The 20,298-nt window shown below is 34.6% G+C and overlaps 1 protein-coding gene across 6 annotated transcripts in view; it reads right to left on the bottom strand.

The window, feature by feature from the left end:
• The window catches only part of LOC138173823 (echinoderm microtubule-associated protein-like 1), a 316,335-nt gene that overhangs the window by 122,427 nt on the left and 173,610 nt on the right, over positions 1 to 20,298 (bottom strand). For 3 of the 6 annotated variants that reach the window (XM_069103910.1, XM_069103908.1, XM_069103909.1), the window contains exon 4: positions 10,037 to 10,162. In XM_069103910.1, coding sequence (XP_068960011.1) covers positions 10,037 to 10,162 — 126 coding nt within the window. Of the gene's footprint in view, positions 1 to 10,036; positions 10,163 to 13,762; positions 13,818 to 14,634; positions 14,692 to 20,298 lie in introns of all 6 variants that reach the window. The other 3 variants (XM_069103913.1, XM_069103912.1, XM_069103911.1) reach the window with 2 other exon arrangements.

Raw genomic sequence — 20,298 nt, 5'->3', positions numbered from 1 at the left:
GATTAGTATGGCACTAAATAGATAAATTAATTTAGGTAAAATTGTCATTTTTATTATATTAGCTCGACCTAGCCATGAGCAACTGATGTTTTTCCAAATATTTAAATCTACTTTATTTGTGTGAAAAGTGCTTTGTAATTGTGTTTGTATAGTTCCTGGGTTTGTTTTGGCAGGTAGACTCTCAAATATTTCATAATGTTTACAGTAACTTTAAATGGAATTTCTCTATTTCTTGTTGTTGGACTTCATTAGAAATATATAGGAATGGGGGTGGCTAGGTGGAGCAGTAAGTAAAGCGCTGGCCCCGGAGTCAGGAGGACCTGAGTTTGGTTCCAGCCTCAGACACTTAGCACACAAGGAAAAAAAACAACAACATTAGCTGTGTAACCTTGGGCAAGTTACTTAACCCTAATTGCTCTCCAAAAAAAAAAAAAAAAAGGCAAAAAAAGAGAAATATATAGGAATGTCTAGGATTTTATGTGAGTTTATTTTATATCCTGCAACTTTGTTAAATTTATTTATCTCAAGCAGTTTTTTACTTGATTCTCTAAGTATTACCAACACATTTCACTCGAGGGAAACAGGTGGGAAAAAGGAGAAAGTAAAGAAAGGAATATGGTGAAGGGCAGATTAAGGCAACTAGACAGTATAGTGAATACAGCATTAGACCTGGAGTCAGGAAGACCCAAGTTCAGACACCATTTACTAGCTAGCTGTGGGACCCTGGACAAATCACTTAATTTCTGCCTCGGTGTCCTCATCTATAAAATGGGATAATAATAGCACCTACTTCCCAGTGTTGTTGTTCATAAAGTATGCAAACCTTAAAATGTATATAAAAATGCTAGCTATTATTAAGATTAATCTTAAGCAAAACAAACTCTAAAGAGGGTAGATTTCAAAGATCAGATGAAAAGAAAAGAAAAGATAAGAAGCTTTTATTGGGCTCTGGGTAAAGAAAAGAGAAATGGGATCAGGAAACAGAACAGATTATATTAAATCCAAGGAGCTTCCTTATCTCTTTCTTCTTCTTTATGAAGAGGGAGTGAGAATCAAAGAGAAGAACAAGTACAATACAATTAACAGTCATAACTGAATTGAATAGCATGAACTCATCCATAAAACAGAAGAGAATAGAAGAATGAATTAGAAGCAGAATTCAATAATATGTTGTTTACCAAAAAAAATCACATCTGAAACAAAATTATGTTGAAAGGAAAATCTACTATGCTTCAGTTGAATCTGTTATGCTTTAGCTGCCCAAAAAAAGCAGGAACATCATGAGCTCAGATAAATACACAATTAAAAAAGATGAACAGAGAAACAACATTTTGTTGAAAGGTGTCATAAACATCTTTTAATTTATATCATTACCAAACATTTATGTTTCATATACCATATCATCTAAATACTTAAAGAACACTTAAATGGAGAGATAGACAGTAAATCTATGATAGTGGGGCATGTCAATTTTCCCCTCTTAGATGCAGATACATTAGACAAAAATGAATGAAAAAGTAGTGACAGACCAGAATTTAGGAAAGTTAGCTATGATAGACCTCCAGAGATTATTGAATGGGAACAGAAAGGAAAACATAGAGATAACTAGATCAGCTGTGAAAGACACCTTTACCAGAAGCAGAAATATTAAATGCATCTTTTATGAACCACAATGCAATAAAATTTATATTAGTTAAACTTCAGTGGTTTAGAATAAAAATACAAACTCCTTTATTTGGCATTCCAACCTACCTTTACAGATTGATTCACATTACTCCCCATAGGCACGCTATAGTCATTTTCAGTCATGTCTCATACTTCATGACCCTATTTTCTTGGCAAAGATACTGGAATGGTTTGCCATTTCCTTCTTCAGCTTATTTTACAGAAAGGGAACTGAAGCAAACAGGATTAAGTGACTTCCCCAGGGCCCCACAGTTTATAAGTGTCTGAAGCCAGATTTGAACTCAGAAAGGTGAGTCTTTGTAACTCCAGGCACGACACTCTACCCACTGAGTCACCTAGTTGCACTCTATATTCCACTTAAATTAGCCTACTCTAGACATGTTATCTTCTACATCCATTCATTTTTACAGGCTATCTACCATGCCTAGAATCAATCAATAAACATTTTTTTAAGTATGTACTACATACCAGACAGTGTGCTAAGCACTGGAGATACAAGTAGGAAAAGAAAGATAGTTCCCCTAAAGGAGTTTACTATATATCCATTTGGGGAAGACCACATGCAAAAGGAAACTGAAGAACAGTGGAGGCTACCTGGAGTCATGATGGAAAAGTCAGAGAAGTATACCTGGGTGAGAAATGGGATGATGTTCTGAATAAAGCTCATTCCTTATATGGAATTTTTAGCATTCATGACTCCATCCTTCAATCAGAAGGACAGAGTGTGGTGATGAAATGGAAGACCAACGCTGATGGGATCTTACAGGATGAACATTATCCTTCCTCACTTTCAATTCTCAAAGTTCTGTTACAAGCTCACCTCAAGTGGCACTTCCAAGAGTCCCCTAGTCACTGGTGCTCTCCACCCTTCCCCAAGTACCATCTGTGTGTGTGTGCATATGTGTGGGTTTGTATATATGTATATGCGTGTGTATGGCCTGTTTACTTGTGTTGTGTGTGTGTATAAACACACACATATTTGCATACCCCAATGTCTAGCACAATGCCCAACACCCAGTATAGGCTTAATGAATGCATGCAGAATTGAAATTAATATAAATGTGGGCAATTATTATTAGAAATCTGAGTTGCGGTGATTTACATGTATCTTGAAATCTCTAAAAGTTATAATACTGGATACAAAAGATTCTCAAACAAATTATTCCAATGTGAATATTTACCATTTTAATGAATAAAACTACATGCTCTGAAGTCTGCTCATTACCTAATAAGTTAGAATAGTTTAATTTTGACATACTCACTTTTTAAGACATTAAAACTATCTTATTGAAGATAACAAAAGTTTTATTTTAACCAAATCAGTGATTGATTATAAATAGACAAAGAGTCATTTAAAAAACTCTCTTGTGGAAGGAGTACCTTTATATATTTACTGAGAAAACATGTTTCCATAGATCAGATTTTGGGGTAAATAAATATGCAGATTTATGATTCATGTCCAGGTCTAAACTGACATAAGGACCCTTTCTGTTCTAAATCTTGTGATTTTTATGGTCTTTTCTTTTTTTAAAACCAAATTATGTATTTACTACTGCAATTATGATTATATACAATAATGAAATGGTGATAACCCAAGATATTAATGAATACATTATTAACCATTAAATATATTCTGTTACATCCTTAAAAACAAATTTGAAATCCTTAAGTAGACATTTAGTTGGAAGTGTTATTGTGAATATAAGCATTCCTTAAGGCAGGCCATCCCAATTTTAGATTCATTATTCAGGAATTCAGTTTTAAGCAAGATTTGTGGCAGTGATGATCTTAGATATGTCTTTTTTATTGAAAAGTAACATATTCTGAGAAATAGTAGTAGTGTTTGGATGATATTGCCTCACCTTGATTATCCAAGCTTAGTTTACTGACTATCAGCTAAAAGAAATGCTGGAGGTTTCCTGTCTTCTTTGAGTCCAGATTTCATTATGATAATTTTTTTTTACTGTAACAATTTAAGTCATTTAATGTAACACATTTACCTTATTTAACATATAGGGAAAACACTAATGTTTAGAGAAAAATGCATTTAGTATCTAAACTGGAAAACCATAAACTTTAGGAACCATTTATTTTTTCCTGGATCCAGGGCATTAAAAAGTTGACCACATCTTCAAGGTTCTCCTGTTCACATCATTCCTGAAATCATCCCTAATGATAACTTCTCTGTCTTCACCTACTACTTCATCTGAATCTAGCAGACCAAGGTTATTTAGGGCTTCTTTGTTCTGAACAGGAGTTATAAAACCTTGATTTGTAAAGCCATGAGATAAGGAAAGTCTACAGCAGTTATTTTTGTGATCTTGATTCTTATTAACATATTTAGCAAAAAATCTCTTGGTTTATCTAAGATTTTCAGTGAGGTCCCAAAGTCTTGCTGCAAACTGGGGGTGAGAGAGTCTGAGATCTCCCAAAGGGACACTAGTTACTGATGGTTGACCAAAACTTCTGGTATTACTTGGCCAGTATGTGAAGCAGCCTTGTTGTCAGGCAGTATGGCAAGGGCTTCTTTATTTCCTGGGATTGCCAACTGAGCTCTGAGGCCCATTACGATAATTCTTTTGAGAGGCAGTGTGGCATGGTGAACAGAAAGCCAGTCCTGGAGTCAGGAAGACATGAATACAAGGCTTGCCTCTGAACTCTACTGGCTGTGTGACCCTAGGCAAATCATTTAATTTCCTCAGTGTTCCCCCAGTCAGTGGGGCAATAGTGCAAAGGCTGCTAGAGTGAGAGGACCTTGGTTCAGATCCCCTCTCTGCCAAGCTGTCTGAACTTGGACATATTATTTCACAACTCTGTGCCTCAATTTCCTCATCTATAAAATGAAGAGGTTGATCTTGACCTCTAAGATTCCTTTCCATTCTAAGTTTATTACCTATGATCCTATGATGCATAACAGGTTTCTGACCTAAGCCAATTTAATCACAGACCTCCCTCCCAAAATGTACTTTAATGCATTTTGAGGTCACATCACAGACTGGGTTTGAATTAAGTCAAATGATATTTTAGGTGCATGTAGGGCAAGTACTGCTGTTTGAATTTGAGTATGATTTTTTTTATTAATTTTTATTTTTCAACATTTACTTCCATAAGTTCTAAATATTCTCCCCCTCCTTCCTCCCTCTCCAAGATGGCATACAATCTAAGCTCTATATTAAACATATTTTCATATTAGTCATGCTGTATAGAAGAATTAGAATGAATGGAAGGAACCATGAAAAAGAAAAAAAAACAAAACAATAAAAAAGAAAATAGTCTACTTCACTCTGAATTCAGACTCTATGGTTCTTTCTCTACATGTGGATAACATTTTCCATCATGAGTCCTTTGGAATTGTTTTAGGTCCCTGCATTGCTGGGAAGGGCTAAGTCTATCAAAGTCAATCATCACACACTGTAGCTGTTACTGTGTACAATGCTCTCCTGATTCTGCTCACTTCACTCAGCATCAGTTCATATATGTCTTTCCAGGTTTTTCTGAAGCCCACCTGTTCATCATATCTTATAGCATAGTAGCATTCCATTACATACATATACCACAACTTGTTCAGCTGTTCCCCAATTGATGGGCATCCCCTCAATTTCCAGTTCTTGGCCACCACAAAAAGAGCTGCTATAAATATTTTTGTATATGTGGGTCCTTTTCCCATTTTCATGATCTCTTTGGGATACAGCCCTAGAAGTGGTATTGCTGGGTCAAAGGGTTATAGCCCTCTATGGTCTTTTCTTATTCTAATAGTCTGATGCCATTTCAAAGCATGACATGTAATTCAGAACTACTGGCCACTAGGTGGTACTATTTAGTTTCATATATTTTGGGTGTTCCTTCCAAGTTAATTATACAACTTTAATATCTATCATATGTGTTTGTTATATCTTGTCATTTGGTAAGAACTTACATTTTTTCAAGACTTTATTTTTATGAAATTTGGGGAAGTTATTCTTTGCATTATTCTTTCATGTAATGTTTTCTTCAAATGCAAAATTAGAGGACTTTAGACTAATAAAGGTAATTTTAATTTTAAACTGATTTTAGTTTTAGTCCACTAATAAAAGTACATATGATGTAATAAAAGGGGGGAAATAGACTTGTGTTCTATTTATTTAAGATGTAACTAATATTAATTTTAAAGGAGGCTGAAGCTATGTCAGAATAAAACTGGAGAAGTAAATGGCAAAATAAACTTTTATATTTACATTACATAATTACAGTTTAACTTTTATTATTTCCCTATCATATAAAAATATTTTTTATTTAGGAAGCATTTAATGACTGCCTATTGGATAGATAAATCTGCCTATTTTTGTTGGACAGAAGGATACAAAGGCATTTTCCCTCCCACCCCCACTATATATGGAGATAGTGGTACAATGGTAATATACTAGATTTGGATTTAGAAAATTTGGCCACTAGTTCTGGAACCAACATTTTATATGTGTGACTTTACAAATAATGTCATAGGTAGTTGTGAGAAAAGCAATTACTTTGTAAAACATGATTTATTATGGCTATTAATATTTTACTGGAAGATATTATAAAAAGAAGGCCAAGAACTTGGGTAAAATTAAAAAAACAAAACAATACTCTATAATTCAACTACAGTGTCTGACTTGTTATTCCTAAATTCTATCTCCAGTCTCCATGCTTTTGCAGTGGCAGTTGCCTGTGACTATAATGCTCTCCTTCCTCATTTCTGCCTCTTGGAATCCTTGCTTTCCTTCAAGATTTAGTTCAAGCACTTTCTTCTGTAGGAAGACTTTCCTAGTACTCCCATCTCCTAGTGCCTTTGACCACAAGGTTACCTTGAATTTCCTTTTTATGTATTTTGTATATATTTTTATGTGTACATATAAAAACCAGGCCTTCCTGACTGCAAGTATAATGCTTGAAAGCAAATCTTATTGGTTCTGTGTTGACAACATCAATTTCATACTCTTATTTCATTCTCTCTATTCACACAACTACCGTCCTAGTTATAGGTATTAATCATCTTTTCACTTGGACTACTGAAATAATCTCCTGTTTCGTTTCCCAGCCTCAAGTACCTCTCCACTCCAATTCTGTTGTTCTTATTTGGTTGTTTCAATTTTGTCCAACTGGAGTGACCTGCCATTTCCTGCCAATCTTCTAGTGATGAGCTTGCTGATTTTATCCCTGGATGATAAGCCTCGCATCCTATTTTTGAGGAAATATTCAAAACCTTTCCAGCTGAAACGAATCCACCAGAGCATGTACTCTATTAACACTGATTTTGAGGAGCCAATATCACTGCATGCCATGATGAGGAACTTAAGACTTCAGTGTATGATGATGATGATGATGATGATCAAGATAGCAATTATGTTATTAATGACCATAACATGAAGAGAAGGCAACTCTTTTTTGCTGTAAGTATTTAAATACATGTAACCTGATCAACCTACAACAAAAATGATGGGCTGGTTTCAGTCATTCCCAGAACCAGTGGGAAAAGAGAAGCTATTTTTTAAAAACAAACTTTAGGCTGCTTGAATTGTTTTCAGTCTTCTCAAGCTGATCATCCTAAAATCGAAATTTCCTAGTTTAGTATGCTTTTCAAAAATCTAATTAAATCCTCTTATAAATATCCTTAATGGAAATATTTACTCACTGCATTTACAAAAACTGTGGGATTTCAAAGATAAAACAGAACTGAAGTTTGCACAATACAGAGATTCCTGTGGAAATCCTTAATAAGAATCAGATGTGCAGAAAAAGAGCCAAGTTTATAAAAAACACCCGGATCTAGACATTGCAAATCCACCTTTCAAAGTCTCCTTCTGAATTCAAAGAATGACTTTCAGTCACACAATACCTCATATTAATTCATGTTTACTTGCCCATTTCAATTACATCAACATCTAACAGGTTTCACATGGTATTTAGATCTTGTTATCATAATCCTCTGATAAGAAACACACTAATAAAGCAAGCTGTATGTAGACCACTCCAATTATTTAGTTTATTAATGAAGCATTGATACAATATTGACACAAATAAAATATATATAACACCCAGAAAATGCTTCAAAAAGATTCAAAACCATTTCTGCAAAAGTGGTCTATAAGTATCATCTAGGAATAAAAGTGAATACATCCACAAACTTCTTTTACAGGAATCTATCAGAACAGATTAGCAAACTTGGAAATCTAACAACCTGTGGTTTAGAGTCATAGCTTTATGACTCAGCCTTCTCTCAACATGAATGTTTGAAAAAAAAAAAACATGTCTAGCCTATGTGTATAAAATCCTTTCATCAATAGTACACATGGCTATCATTTAAAATGAGAAAGCAATTAGGCATAATACCAGATGTACATAATGAAACTGGTCTCATCTACATAAGAAATATGCTAAATTTATATTTATGCCAATTAAATGGCATCAACTAAATTTAATATTTATGTAAATTATTAGAAATACCCCCAATCTGGCTTTATTCAATAGATACTGCTATTAGGGGAAAAAAACCTTATATGTGTTTATCATAAACATATCTATAAAATATTATCTATCATATCTATAAAAAATAGTTCCAGTGGAACAATGTAAAAAAATCAAAGCTAACTGAATTTCACCAAGAAGTTCACCATGCAGTGGTTTTTATTTAACTGGTCAATTTTCATTTATTTTAATTGTCAAAATTGTCTTTTTCATAATAAATGCACATAAATTTGAATTTCTAGTCCTAAACTTAAAGTAATCTGTTAAAATTTATACCAAATTAGTAATAAATTAAAATAGAGTAGATGAACAATTATTGCACCCTATTTGGAAACAATGATTTAGAAAAAAAGGGCAAAGTTCTACACACTTAAGCAAATATGCAGTGATATGTGTTACAAATAAAACCAGATATTTCTTTCATTAAACATAAATACATTTGCGCAAGCTACACATTTGAGTTATTTTCAAATTTGTTTGATTGGATCTTGCTTTGATATCTTTGCCTGGACATAAATAAAGTCACAGATTTACAGGACCATGAGTTTTAAAGTTGGAAGGGACCTTAGGGATTCATTTCTACCATTTCTGCCCTGGCGCCATTTTCTCCAGACTTCTCCCATCAAAAAGCCACGCTTCTTCTGAATTTCCCTATTTCTACTGATATAATTCCAGTCTTTTTTCCTATTCTACTTTTTCCCTGTTTGTTTTATTATAAAGAATGACTCTTTGGAAGGAAAAGAGGATGATTCTCATTGGGGAAAGAATAGTAATGTAAAAAAAAATTAAAAAATATCAATAAAACTTATTTAAAACAAAAGAATCCTTCCCTGATGTCCTCAACCATTAATACTCTACCTCCCTAAACTACTTCATAATCATGTTAAATTTATTATATGTAAACTTATATACGTAGTCGGTCAATAAATATTTACTAAAGACTGTGCCTCGCACTGTGGTATATACTGGGTATACAAAGAAAGGCAAAAGACAAACCCTGCTCTCAAGGAGCTCACAGTCTAATGAAGAAAAAAAGATGGAACCAACTGTGTGCAAACAAGATATAAATAGGATAACCTGGAAATAATCGACAGAGGGGAGACATGAAAATTAAGGGAAATCAAAAAGGTTTCCTGGAGAAGGTGGAATTTTAGCTGGGATTTGAAGGAAATCAGGGAGACCAGAGGTAAAGATGAGGAGGGAGAGAATTCCAAATATGTGGAACAGCCAGAGAAAATGCCTGGAAGTTGGGAGATGGAGTGCCTTGGTTGAGGAATAGCAAGGAAACTGGTGCCACTAGATCACAAAGTATATAAAGGTAAGATATAAGAAAACTGGAAAAGAAGAAGAGGGCCACATTATGAAGGGTTTTGAACACCAGAGGACTTTATATTTGATCTTGATATTGACAATGGAGTATTTCTCAAAAGAATACAAGAGCTTTAAGAGGTTTTTGATTTTTGTATTTGTATTTTTAGAGCTTAGCACAGTGCCTATCACACAGTAGATTAACAGATTCTTGTTGACTTACTGATTTTTGTTTGTTTGGATTGGCTCTCTCATTACACTGAAAACTCCTGAAAAGGATACTCCTTCTACCAATTTAGATTGACATTTGTTCTATAATTTACAATCTTACAGATTTTCGTGGGACATGGGAGGGTAAGTGATTTGCCAGTGTCACACAGCCTAATCACTTTAGGCAGAAAAAAAAAATTTCAGAGAAGTTAAGTAATCTGTCCCAAGTCCAAGAGTCAGCCTTGCCAATGGGAGAGAACACAGTATCTGGATACTAACGGAATTCTGATGCAGTCCCCAAATGTTATTTCTCTGATTAATCATAGGAATCAGGAGTAAAGAAGTCCCTTACCTCTCACTGTTCTTTTTACCGCTGGAAGAGCTGCTGGTGGATCCTGTGCGGTGACGGTTCCCTTTGGAATCTACACAGCTTATCCCTGGAGATACTCGTTCACTAGAGCTGGTTCTTCTGATGGTGCTAAAAAGAACAAGGAAAGTTACAATAAAATCTACACAAAGGAGCATCTTCAACAGAATAAATGGGTTACATTAGTTTGATTTCTGAAAGCAAGAAAAATTAATAAAATACTATCAAATAATAATGATTGACATTTATATAGAACTTTTAGGTTTACAGAATGTTTTCCACCTGAACATTTAAAACACGTAGGGAGAGAGCACCAATCTGGAAATCAGAAGACCCATCTCTGCCACTTACAATTAGCTAATGATACAGTCCAAACATTAAATGAGTGCACATGTGTATTGAATTGCTATGAACCTCTGGCATGTTTGGATACTAAAGTGACCCTTATGTAATTCTCTAATTTTGTTTCTCTCATTAATCTCTGGAAAGAAGACCTTGAAATATCTTAATATCTCCTTAGTTTTCTACCTATTTAATTTTAGGCAAGCTGCTTCATCTCTCTGGGCACCTGTTTCCTGAACTATAAAAGAAGATGCTTGGTCTGGGTGATCTCCAATGTACGTTCCAGCTCTAAATTCTAGGATCCCATTCTAAAATTCTAATTTCAGGAATTACATAGTTCTTTTCAGAATTCCTGTGGAAAAGATGGATATGTAACATCTTTTGTGTAATGATAGTAATTTTGTTATTACAATAAAAAGCAAATGGATAAATGAAATCCTCATCAACATTTACTGAGTGGACACCATGTATATGAAATGCTATGGGAAATTTCAGTAGAAATGTACTGTCCTGAAATAATCCCTTTGTGACTATCTACCCCAAAGGGTTGAGGAAAATGCTTTATAAACATTCATATTCTACATAAATGTAAATTATTATTTGCTGTTAACAATAAGCCATTTATACACTAAAGGCATATAAGATAAACATAAATACAATGACTAAAATGCAAACATAATCATGTAAATGCTGCATATCAATATGCAATAAATTACTTACATATAATATACCTGTAAAGTTGGTATAGCAGAAAGTACAGTTGGACTTGGAATCAAAAGACTTAGGTTTAAATTATAGCTCTAAAAACATGACTCATGACTCTGAAAGCTTCATTTCCTCCATAGTATAACAGACAACTGAATATAGGGGAAAGAAGATTCAAATCCAGCTTCAGCTACTGCTATGACCTTGGGAAAGTCTTCTTTCTCCTTAACTTTCTCCTTAACCTTCCCCATAACTTTTCTGGGTCTCAGTTTCATCAATTTTCAAATGAGTAGGCTGAACTCAATGATCTCAATGAAGTCCTTTCAAACTCTACATCTCTGATCCTACGGTATTTAAAATAAAGCAGTTGGATTAAGTAATCTCCAAGGTACCTTCTCCAAGGTACCAGCATTCACAACCTAGAGTTTGGAGATTTCTGCTAAGGATAGCGCCAATAATAATTGAGGTTCCTGGAATTGCTGGGGTTGAGTCTAGGAAGGTTGGGAAGGCTTCACAAATAAGGGATATTTTGTACAATGAGCATTTTGAGAGCCAGAGGGATATTTTTGTGAAGAGGAGGAAGGAGGGCATTCAAGGCAAAAGGAATTGTCTGTTTAATAACTCAAAGAAAGGAGGTAACTTGTAAGCAAGTGATAAAGCTGGGGTACAATACATTTATTTACACTAGGCAATAAGCAGGTTTCAGAAGGGTCAATTGTCCCAAGCTTAGCCTAGTAGATTTTAGTAGTAATGAAACCTGTATGAGATGTAGGAACGGTTCAATTGAACATACTTCTCAAAGCAACGACTGAACCACCTTCCTTCTTATTTAGGGTCATTAAATATAAAAATAACAAAGAATACAGACTGAACTGATAGATGACCACATAATATTTGAGAGTAATGACAACTGACATGCCATCTCATCACATTAAATTAAATGTAAAAAATACTTATTAAATACTTACTGTATTCAATACCCTGTGATAGGTATTAAGGTATTAATCAAAGATTAAAGGTAACATATAACGAAAAGATTGGATATGAATCCAATGAAAATGAAACAAGCTAGAAAGTCATTCAAGTAAAGAAGAGGTCGAAGCAAAGTATTCTAGAAAATTTGAGTAAGGGAAGATCACTTTCACCTAAGGAGGATTTAGAGGAGGAAAAAGCTTTATGAAGGCAATGATCCCTGAGTTCATTCTTGAGGGGAGAGAACAATTTCAATAGGTAGAGATGTGTAGAGAATGTGAAAAGTGATCTTTGAACTGACATTTTAAACATAGTTCAACCTACAATTTATTAAATACTGCCTTATAGTTATTTGTGTATATGTTGTAATTCTCCTTTTAATTTGAGCATCTTATGGGCAAAAAATTGTTTGAATTTTTCATAGTACTTAGCAGAGAACTATCTACAGAAGAATCACAAAATGTCAGAGCTGTCAGCATAGTGCATGAATGAACAAAGAAAGAATGAAAAAGTAATGAATTTGGAATCAAATGGTTTAAACTGAAATTCTACCTTTGCTGTTTGTCTATACTAGGGGTGGGGAACCTGTAACTTTGAGGCCACATGTGGCCCTCTAGGTCCTCAAGTGCAGCCCTTTGATCGAATCCAAACTTTATAGAACAAATCCCCTTAATAAAAGAATTTGTTAGATAAAACTTGGACTCAGTCAAAAGGCTGTAAGGGACCTAAAAAGCCATATGTGGCCTTGAGACCACAGGTTATACTGTGTGTGACCTCAGGTCACTTAATTTCTTTGGATCCCAATTAATTCATATGTAGAATGAATGAGCAAGATTATATGATTTCTAAATTCCTTTAGAATTCTGAGTCTGTGATTCTATGTCCTTATACATCATCTGGCCCTATTCTAAGTCTAAGTCTTGAAGTAAGGCCACATGACCAGTAAGTAGCAGAGCCAGGAACTGAACCTGGGTCTCCTGTCTCCCAGGATCTAGTGTTCTTTCCACCATCACACATGTGCCCAAAACATATTGATTGAATGGATAACTGATATGTTTACTTGTTATAGTAAAAAGGCTTGATTTCATGTTTGAATAGAAATAGACAAGCATTAATTTCTAACAATGAATAAATGGCATCTTAAGGTTTACTTGGCATTACCCTCACAACTTCATGAGGTAGATATCCCAAGGATCATTATCCTTATTTTAGGCATGAGGAAACTGAGGCTCAGAAAACTTAAGTGATTTGTCCATCCATGGTTCACAGCTAATATGTCAGAGTAGGGAAAGGACTTCAAGTCTCTTCACTACAAGCCTAGCATGTCTTCCACCACACTACACTGTCCTTGTTAAGATCATAAGCTCTTTGACTGCAAGGTCAGGATATTTTTCTTTTGAAGACCCAAACCCCTTCGACAACACTGAACACTCAAATATGATGGTTTGCCAATAAATATTTAAGGCAAATATTGAGCAAGATCCAGATCTTAAATCTGTTGAGCTCCACCAAAGAATGTATCCAGGTTTTCTCAGATTCTAATTCATGGTGGCTTCTCCTGAGCAAACTGCCCTGAGGCAATGTCTAGTTCTAGGGGGTCATAAATAGCAGGATAGGAAGAACACTGTAGTGGAAAGAGTACTGGTCTTAGAGTTGGAAGGCTTGAGTTCAAATTCTGGATCTAATACTTACTAGTTGTGTGACCCTCGGCAAGTCACTTCACCTGTGTGAGCCTTGGTTTCTTCATCTGTAAAGTGAGGATAATGATACTTACATTACCTGCTTAATTGTGAAGAAAGTACTTTGTAATTTAACCTTAAAGCACTATATAAATGAGTTGTTATTATAGAAAAGATTAAAGGAAATGAAATAACAAGACAAATATATAATCTGCAAAAGACTCCCTAAGGTGAATCTTAGTCATAGTATGACATTGAACAAGTCATTTCTCTCATTAAAGGAGGAGCAGCTAGGTGACACAGTGAATAGAGCACCCAGCCCTGGAGTCAGGAGGACCTGAGTTCAAATCTGGCCTCAGACATTTAACACTTAATAGCCATGTGACTTTGGGCAAGTCACTTAACGCCAATTTCCCTGCCTTCCCACCTCCAAAAAGCAAGCCAAAAAAAAAAAAAAGAATTAAAGGAGACTTTCTGAGTTAGTTTCATCAGTATTCTTCTTGGTAATAAACATTTGTCAATTCATAGGAAATTTGAGAATGTAACAAATATTCACTATTTAAAATTTCTAACTATATCTTATAGATATAACTGATATTTAGCAATTTTATAATCATGAAAAACAAATGTAATATCTAAGAAATTTAACAGGGAATATTAATATTACTAATAAGTTAATATAATTTGTAATATTTGTAGCACAAAGGAAAGAAATCTTTGTTTTGACAGTTGCTTTTTAAATTTCTTAAGCAGTAAAGGTTAATACTTAGGACAGTTATGTAATAAAGTAGTTCAATAAAGACTATTTCAAATTATTGAATTAAAAGACAAGGAAAATCTAAAAAGCTAGGAGGTAAAACTACTATACATCTAATAAGCCCTCACCTTGGAGTTGTTTTATTCAGTTTACATGCACTGAGAAGACTCACAGATCTGTTTAATCTATTTTCAAGAGGCATAGAAAACAAAGCAGAAATAAAATGAATAACACTAAAAGTGAGAGGTGTAAAAAAATTGCAATAACACAAACATGAAAAAAAAATTTGGCCTGAATTCACAGGCTTAAATATGACCCACCAATGCAATACATATAGATTCTTATCATGCAAACATCTGCATTAAAATGCTCAAGACACCCTCCTCCCCTCCAATCTTTTGGAAGGAGTACAATAATGGCTTTTTGCAACTGAAGTCTCCTGAAAATCAAAAATATTTGTTAACTCTCATAGTTAAAAACAGAAAATCAAACTTCAAGAGAGGACATCTTAAATGAAGGTAGCAAGTAAGAAAGCATTATAGGAAGCCAAATCAAATAAATGGCAGGGAATATCAGAAGAGCTATTTTTCCCTATGGATAGCAAGGGGGGGGGTATATTAAATTATTTATTTATTTTAGTAGAAGCACAGGTATGTGAAAAATTTTAGATTAATGGAATAAATTTCCTTTTGCATTTTAAAGTAATTAAAATATTTTTGTTATAGAAACATAGAGAAAAGATCCCTCCCACAAAATTTCTAACAGCCTGAAAAATAACTTATTGTACTTATTACAATATATTATATATTACATAATAATAATATAATTGCCACTTATACAGCTTTTAAAATTTTGCATGAATGCTTTACAATGAGGCTTATAAGAGTTTAAGTGATTTGTGCAGGGTCACCAGCTAGTCTTAAATGGCATTTCAACTCAAATCTTCACGACTCCAACTCCAGGGTTCTATTCACTTCAAAAATAACTTCACAATTACAGTGCTTTCAGGTTGTGACAAAACATTTTCCTCAGAACAGTTTTCTAAGATGAATGGTGCAAGAATTATCATCATACAGATAACCATGTCTCGGGTAGTAAAATGACATTCCCAACATCAAATGAAGTTGGAACTGAGATTGGAACTGACCTCACGACTCCAAATCCAGTGCTCTTTTTACCACATCACACTATTATATGAGTATTAATTTTCAAAGATTTTGCCAATTCAAAACAGCATAAGTTAGATGCAAAAGGTGACAGTGGATAGAGTGCTGGACCTGGAGTTAGGAAGACAGACCTAAACTTCAAACCTAGCCTCAGACACTTACTAGCTAGCTGTATGACCCTGAGCAAGTCACTTTGCCTCTGTTTCCTCAACTGCAAAATGTGGATAATGATAGCACCTACCTTATGAGGCTTTTATCAAATGAAATAATATTTGTAAACATCACTTAGCACCGTTCCTAGAACACATGGGTGTTGTATAAATGCTTATTCCATCACCCTTCCTTCCCTTAAATGCTATACATAAAATTAAATTATAATACCAACAAAAGAGAAACTAATTACCAGATGATAGAGGATAATCTTTACTTATAAACCATAATGAACATTACATGAAAGACTATTTCTTTCATTCTGATGGTTTTGAATCAAAATCTATATTCCCAAAACTTTTAGAAAAAAATATTTCAGACTTTCATAACTGGAAATTGAAAACGTCAAACTTAAGCTAAAACTTGATAAAACTGTTAAACTAAGGCAATAGGCTATTTCCCAAGTTTTCAGCAAGAAAGAGTAACTTGATTTTATTCTTAATGAAAGCAGTGGTAACTGGCACTAGTGTCCAACAATAAGATTACTTTCCTAAAGTACCAAGAATTGATCTTAGGCTTGTATCAAGGGCTTTTCTTATCTACCACATATCTAAGAATATACCTGAGGCAGTAAGATCATAGATTTACCGTGTTTCCCCAATAATAAGACACTGTCTTATTAATTTTTATGGACAGAAAAACACCAGAGGGCTTATTTTTAGGGGAGGGCTTATTTTAATGAACATTGACAGCAATTTTAATAAACAGGTAAATGTGAACAAAAAAATGTACCTTTATTCAATAATGAATTCAATAAAGAACAGGATGACACGCTCACTGCTGCAGCTCTGATTGGATGCAGCTCGGAACGCGGCGTGCGTTTCACCTGGGGGGGAGGGGACGGTGCATACAGAGGGTACCGTAATGTAGCGTGTAGCACAGGGGATCACCTTTACTACAGTAGCAATCTCAATAGGGCTTATTTTCGGGGGAGGGCTTATTTTAGAGGAATATTACACAGTAAGGGGAGGGCTTATTTTCGGGATAGGTCTTATTATTGGGGAAACATGGTAGAACTGGAGGACCTCAGAGAACACCCCTCATTTTCCAGATAAGGAAACTGAGTCCCAGAGAGATTAAATACCTTTGTCCTAGATCCCAGAAAGTGAGGGTCAGAAAAAGAATCTGAAGCCCAGCTTTCTGAATTCACATTTTGGGTCTTCCCACTGTACCACACTGTCTCTCAACCCAAATGACTTAGCAGAAAGTCTGGTTTGTCCAGAGAATATTATGAGAAATTCAGATAAAAAGGTCAGAAGGCTATACTGCCAACCTCTTCAGCCCAAAGAGAAGAACTGAGAACTCTGTATTATTATTCTGACACACATATAGACACAGACACATACACATTTTAATGTTCCTTGTGCCTGATTCCCTCCCTTCTAGAATCATAGGATTGGAAAAATCTTAAGAAGTCATCTAGTCCAGCACCTTTATGAATAGGTATCCCTTTTACAAACTTCCTCCAAGTTATCTAAAAGACCTGTTTGAAAAAATATAAAAACAGAGAGTCCATTACACCTGCAGTAGTCCTTTCCACTTCTGGACAGTTCTAATTTTAAGAAAGTTTACCTTTACAGAGTTTTAAAATCTGTCTCTCTCTCTAATTGCCACCCACTGTTCCTAATTCTGTTCTGGGGTAAAGCATTATAAATCTAATCCCTCCCACATGACAATCCTTCAAATACTAAAAGATAATTTTCATGTTACATCTGCAATTTCTCTTTTCCAGACTAAACATCCTGACTGGTCTTTGTATAGCATGTCACCATGATGACTGCCCTTCTGTGAACCCACTTCAGCACATTGATCCTAAAATATGTCTTCCAGAACTGAATCATAAAATTTCAGATATAGTCTGACTAAGAGAGAGGAACTTTATCTTTATAAGGAACTAATCCCTTACTCTAAACGTTGTGCCTCTACTAAATCCTATTAGATGTTTTTAAGTACCACATTCTGATCTTGCCTCATGTTGAGCTTGAAGTCCACTAAATACTACTGTTATTTTTCACACAAGCTGATGTCCTGCATTGTCAAGAGATCCTTGCCACATTCTCTCCTTGTGGGGTTGACCATGGAGTAGAAAGAATGCTAGACTTGGTCAGAAGATTCTAAGTCCTGGCTTTACCATTACCTTGGGAAGTTTATTTAATTGGAAAATTCACTTAATGTCTCCATACCTTGGATTCCTCATATACAAAATGGGGATTATAATATATGTATTATATTATAGGATTCTTGGAGGAAAACACTTTATAAATCTTTAAGCCATGTAATTTATGGAGCTCCATGAGGATAGGGATTGTTTTATTTGTCTTTGTATTCCCAGCATCAAGCATAGTGCCTGGCATACAGCAGGTTTTAAAAAATGCTTTTGATTGCTTAATTTCATCAAGCCACAGAATATTCCAAAGGCCTCCTCAATGAGATACATGAATATTCAAAAATGAGTGGTCAGAAAATATATGCAGTGAAAATCAACTTATTCACATTAACACACAGTCTGATATGCAGTCCATTTAGTAATTCAACCAGCCTATATAGCTGGGACAGGAGCTACAAACAGACAATAAGTGGAGCCTAGAAGTAAATAGGAAGAGATGAAGATGGATTGTCTTTGAGAAACTGGCATAGAACTTCCACGATTCCAAGCTTGTTCTTGACACCAATCCATTTTTAAACACCATTATTGTCCAAGAAATGTGGCTTTGTAGACAGAAGTCACTCTAGGCACCAGAAAGATTCATGTTCACATTCTAATCCTTTTATCTCAACCAAATTTCATCTTATTAGATTTACCTCATTCTTCTACCCTATAGATGTACTTAGATTCTAACACTGTCATTTAATGTGTTAGCTATCTTTCCAAACTTTGTCATTTACAAATTATCAATTTCAAATTAGGTAAGCACGGTATCTATGGATGTCTCAATTAGAATCATCGATAAAAAAATGCTTAACAACACAGGAATAAGGACAGGTCAAGACAGATCCCTGGTGGCACCATTCAGAAAACCTTTCAGGATGATATCAACACATTAATAACTACTCATTGGGTCAAGTTATTCAACCTGTTTTGAATCCAGTTATTCAATCCATCTTGCCCACGTCAAAGATAACAGACTGGTTGATTCAGACCCATGTTTAAAGCCCAAATTAAATCTCTCCGTCTACCTGCAGCCTTCTTTGATCTCTATCCCCACTCCTACCTTCTCTGTAATGACCTCTGTGACCTCACACAGCACTTTGCACCTCTCTACACACTCTATTAACACTTGTAATGTAATTTAATTATGTGTATTTGGGGCAATTAAGAGGCATAGTGGATGGAGTGCCGGCCCTGGAGCCAGGAAGATCTTAGTTAAACCTCAGCCTCAGATACTTATTAGTTGTGTGACCCTGAGCAAGTTACTTAATCTTGTTTGTCTCAGTTTCCTCATCTGTAAAATGACCTGGAGAAGGAAATGGCAAACTATTATCTTTGCCACAAAACCCCAAATGGGGTCCCAAAGAATTAGACATGACTCCACAACAACAATAATTTGTATATCATTCTATGAAGGTAGGGACTGTGTCCTTTATGCACTAAATAAATGTTCCTTGAATAAATAAACTTACTCTTGAAAATATTCACAAGCCAAATTTAACACCTATTTTCAAAGTGATTTAAAAAACAAAACAAAAACTTTCAGAAGTGAAGTAATTTGGAAACAACAAAAAAGACAAATGGAATATTTTGGTTTTTCTATAATTATATGATCTAAAGAATTTACTATTAAGTAAAATAATTCTTACAGCCTGAACTTTTGGTTGGTTGTCTCAAAAGAAAATTTAAAATACTATTTCATGCTCTTTACAGATCAACTTTTTTTTTAAAAGAATTCTATCTTTTTTATCAGTTTCTCTTTTAGTCCTCTACTCTTATAGTTTTGCACTATGGTAATGTTTTATTTATAAGCTGTGAAAATGACTGATTCTCTTTCTCTCAAGGCAATAGATATACTATTCTATAGACTGTGTCAACATCCCCACTAAGAAAATATGACCTGCAGTATCTTTCCCTGGATTTTTTCCTTTTCTTTTTTCCTTTTGACTGTTGGAAATATTTCCCCATGTACACCAAGTCAAATCCAGGTCTTAATTGGCAACACAAAACACAACCATTGTGCACTGGACTATTTCCAACTGGATTTTTATTTCATAAGCACTAAAGAAAACACTGGAGATAAACATGCATACACGTACACACTCAGTTTCTACTAGTACTCTAGTACAGAAAAATTGTAGCAAGCAAGTATATTAATATATTTTAAATTCTTTGGGCAATAGTATAAATTAATCATAACATTCAAAATGCATAGTCTGCTTCTTTCCATATTCTAAATATCAACCATAATAAGGCAACTTAGGTCA

The sequence above is a fragment of the Petaurus breviceps genome, unplaced genomic scaffold (genome assembly GCF_028583685.1).
Source record: "Petaurus breviceps papuanus isolate PSGF00001 unplaced genomic scaffold, PetGlider_PUasm1.0 65, whole genome shotgun sequence".
In the NCBI taxonomy this organism is placed as follows: Eukaryota; Metazoa; Chordata; class Mammalia; order Diprotodontia; family Petauridae; genus Petaurus; species Petaurus breviceps.
This window is presented reverse-complemented; position numbering and strand designations above follow the sequence as displayed.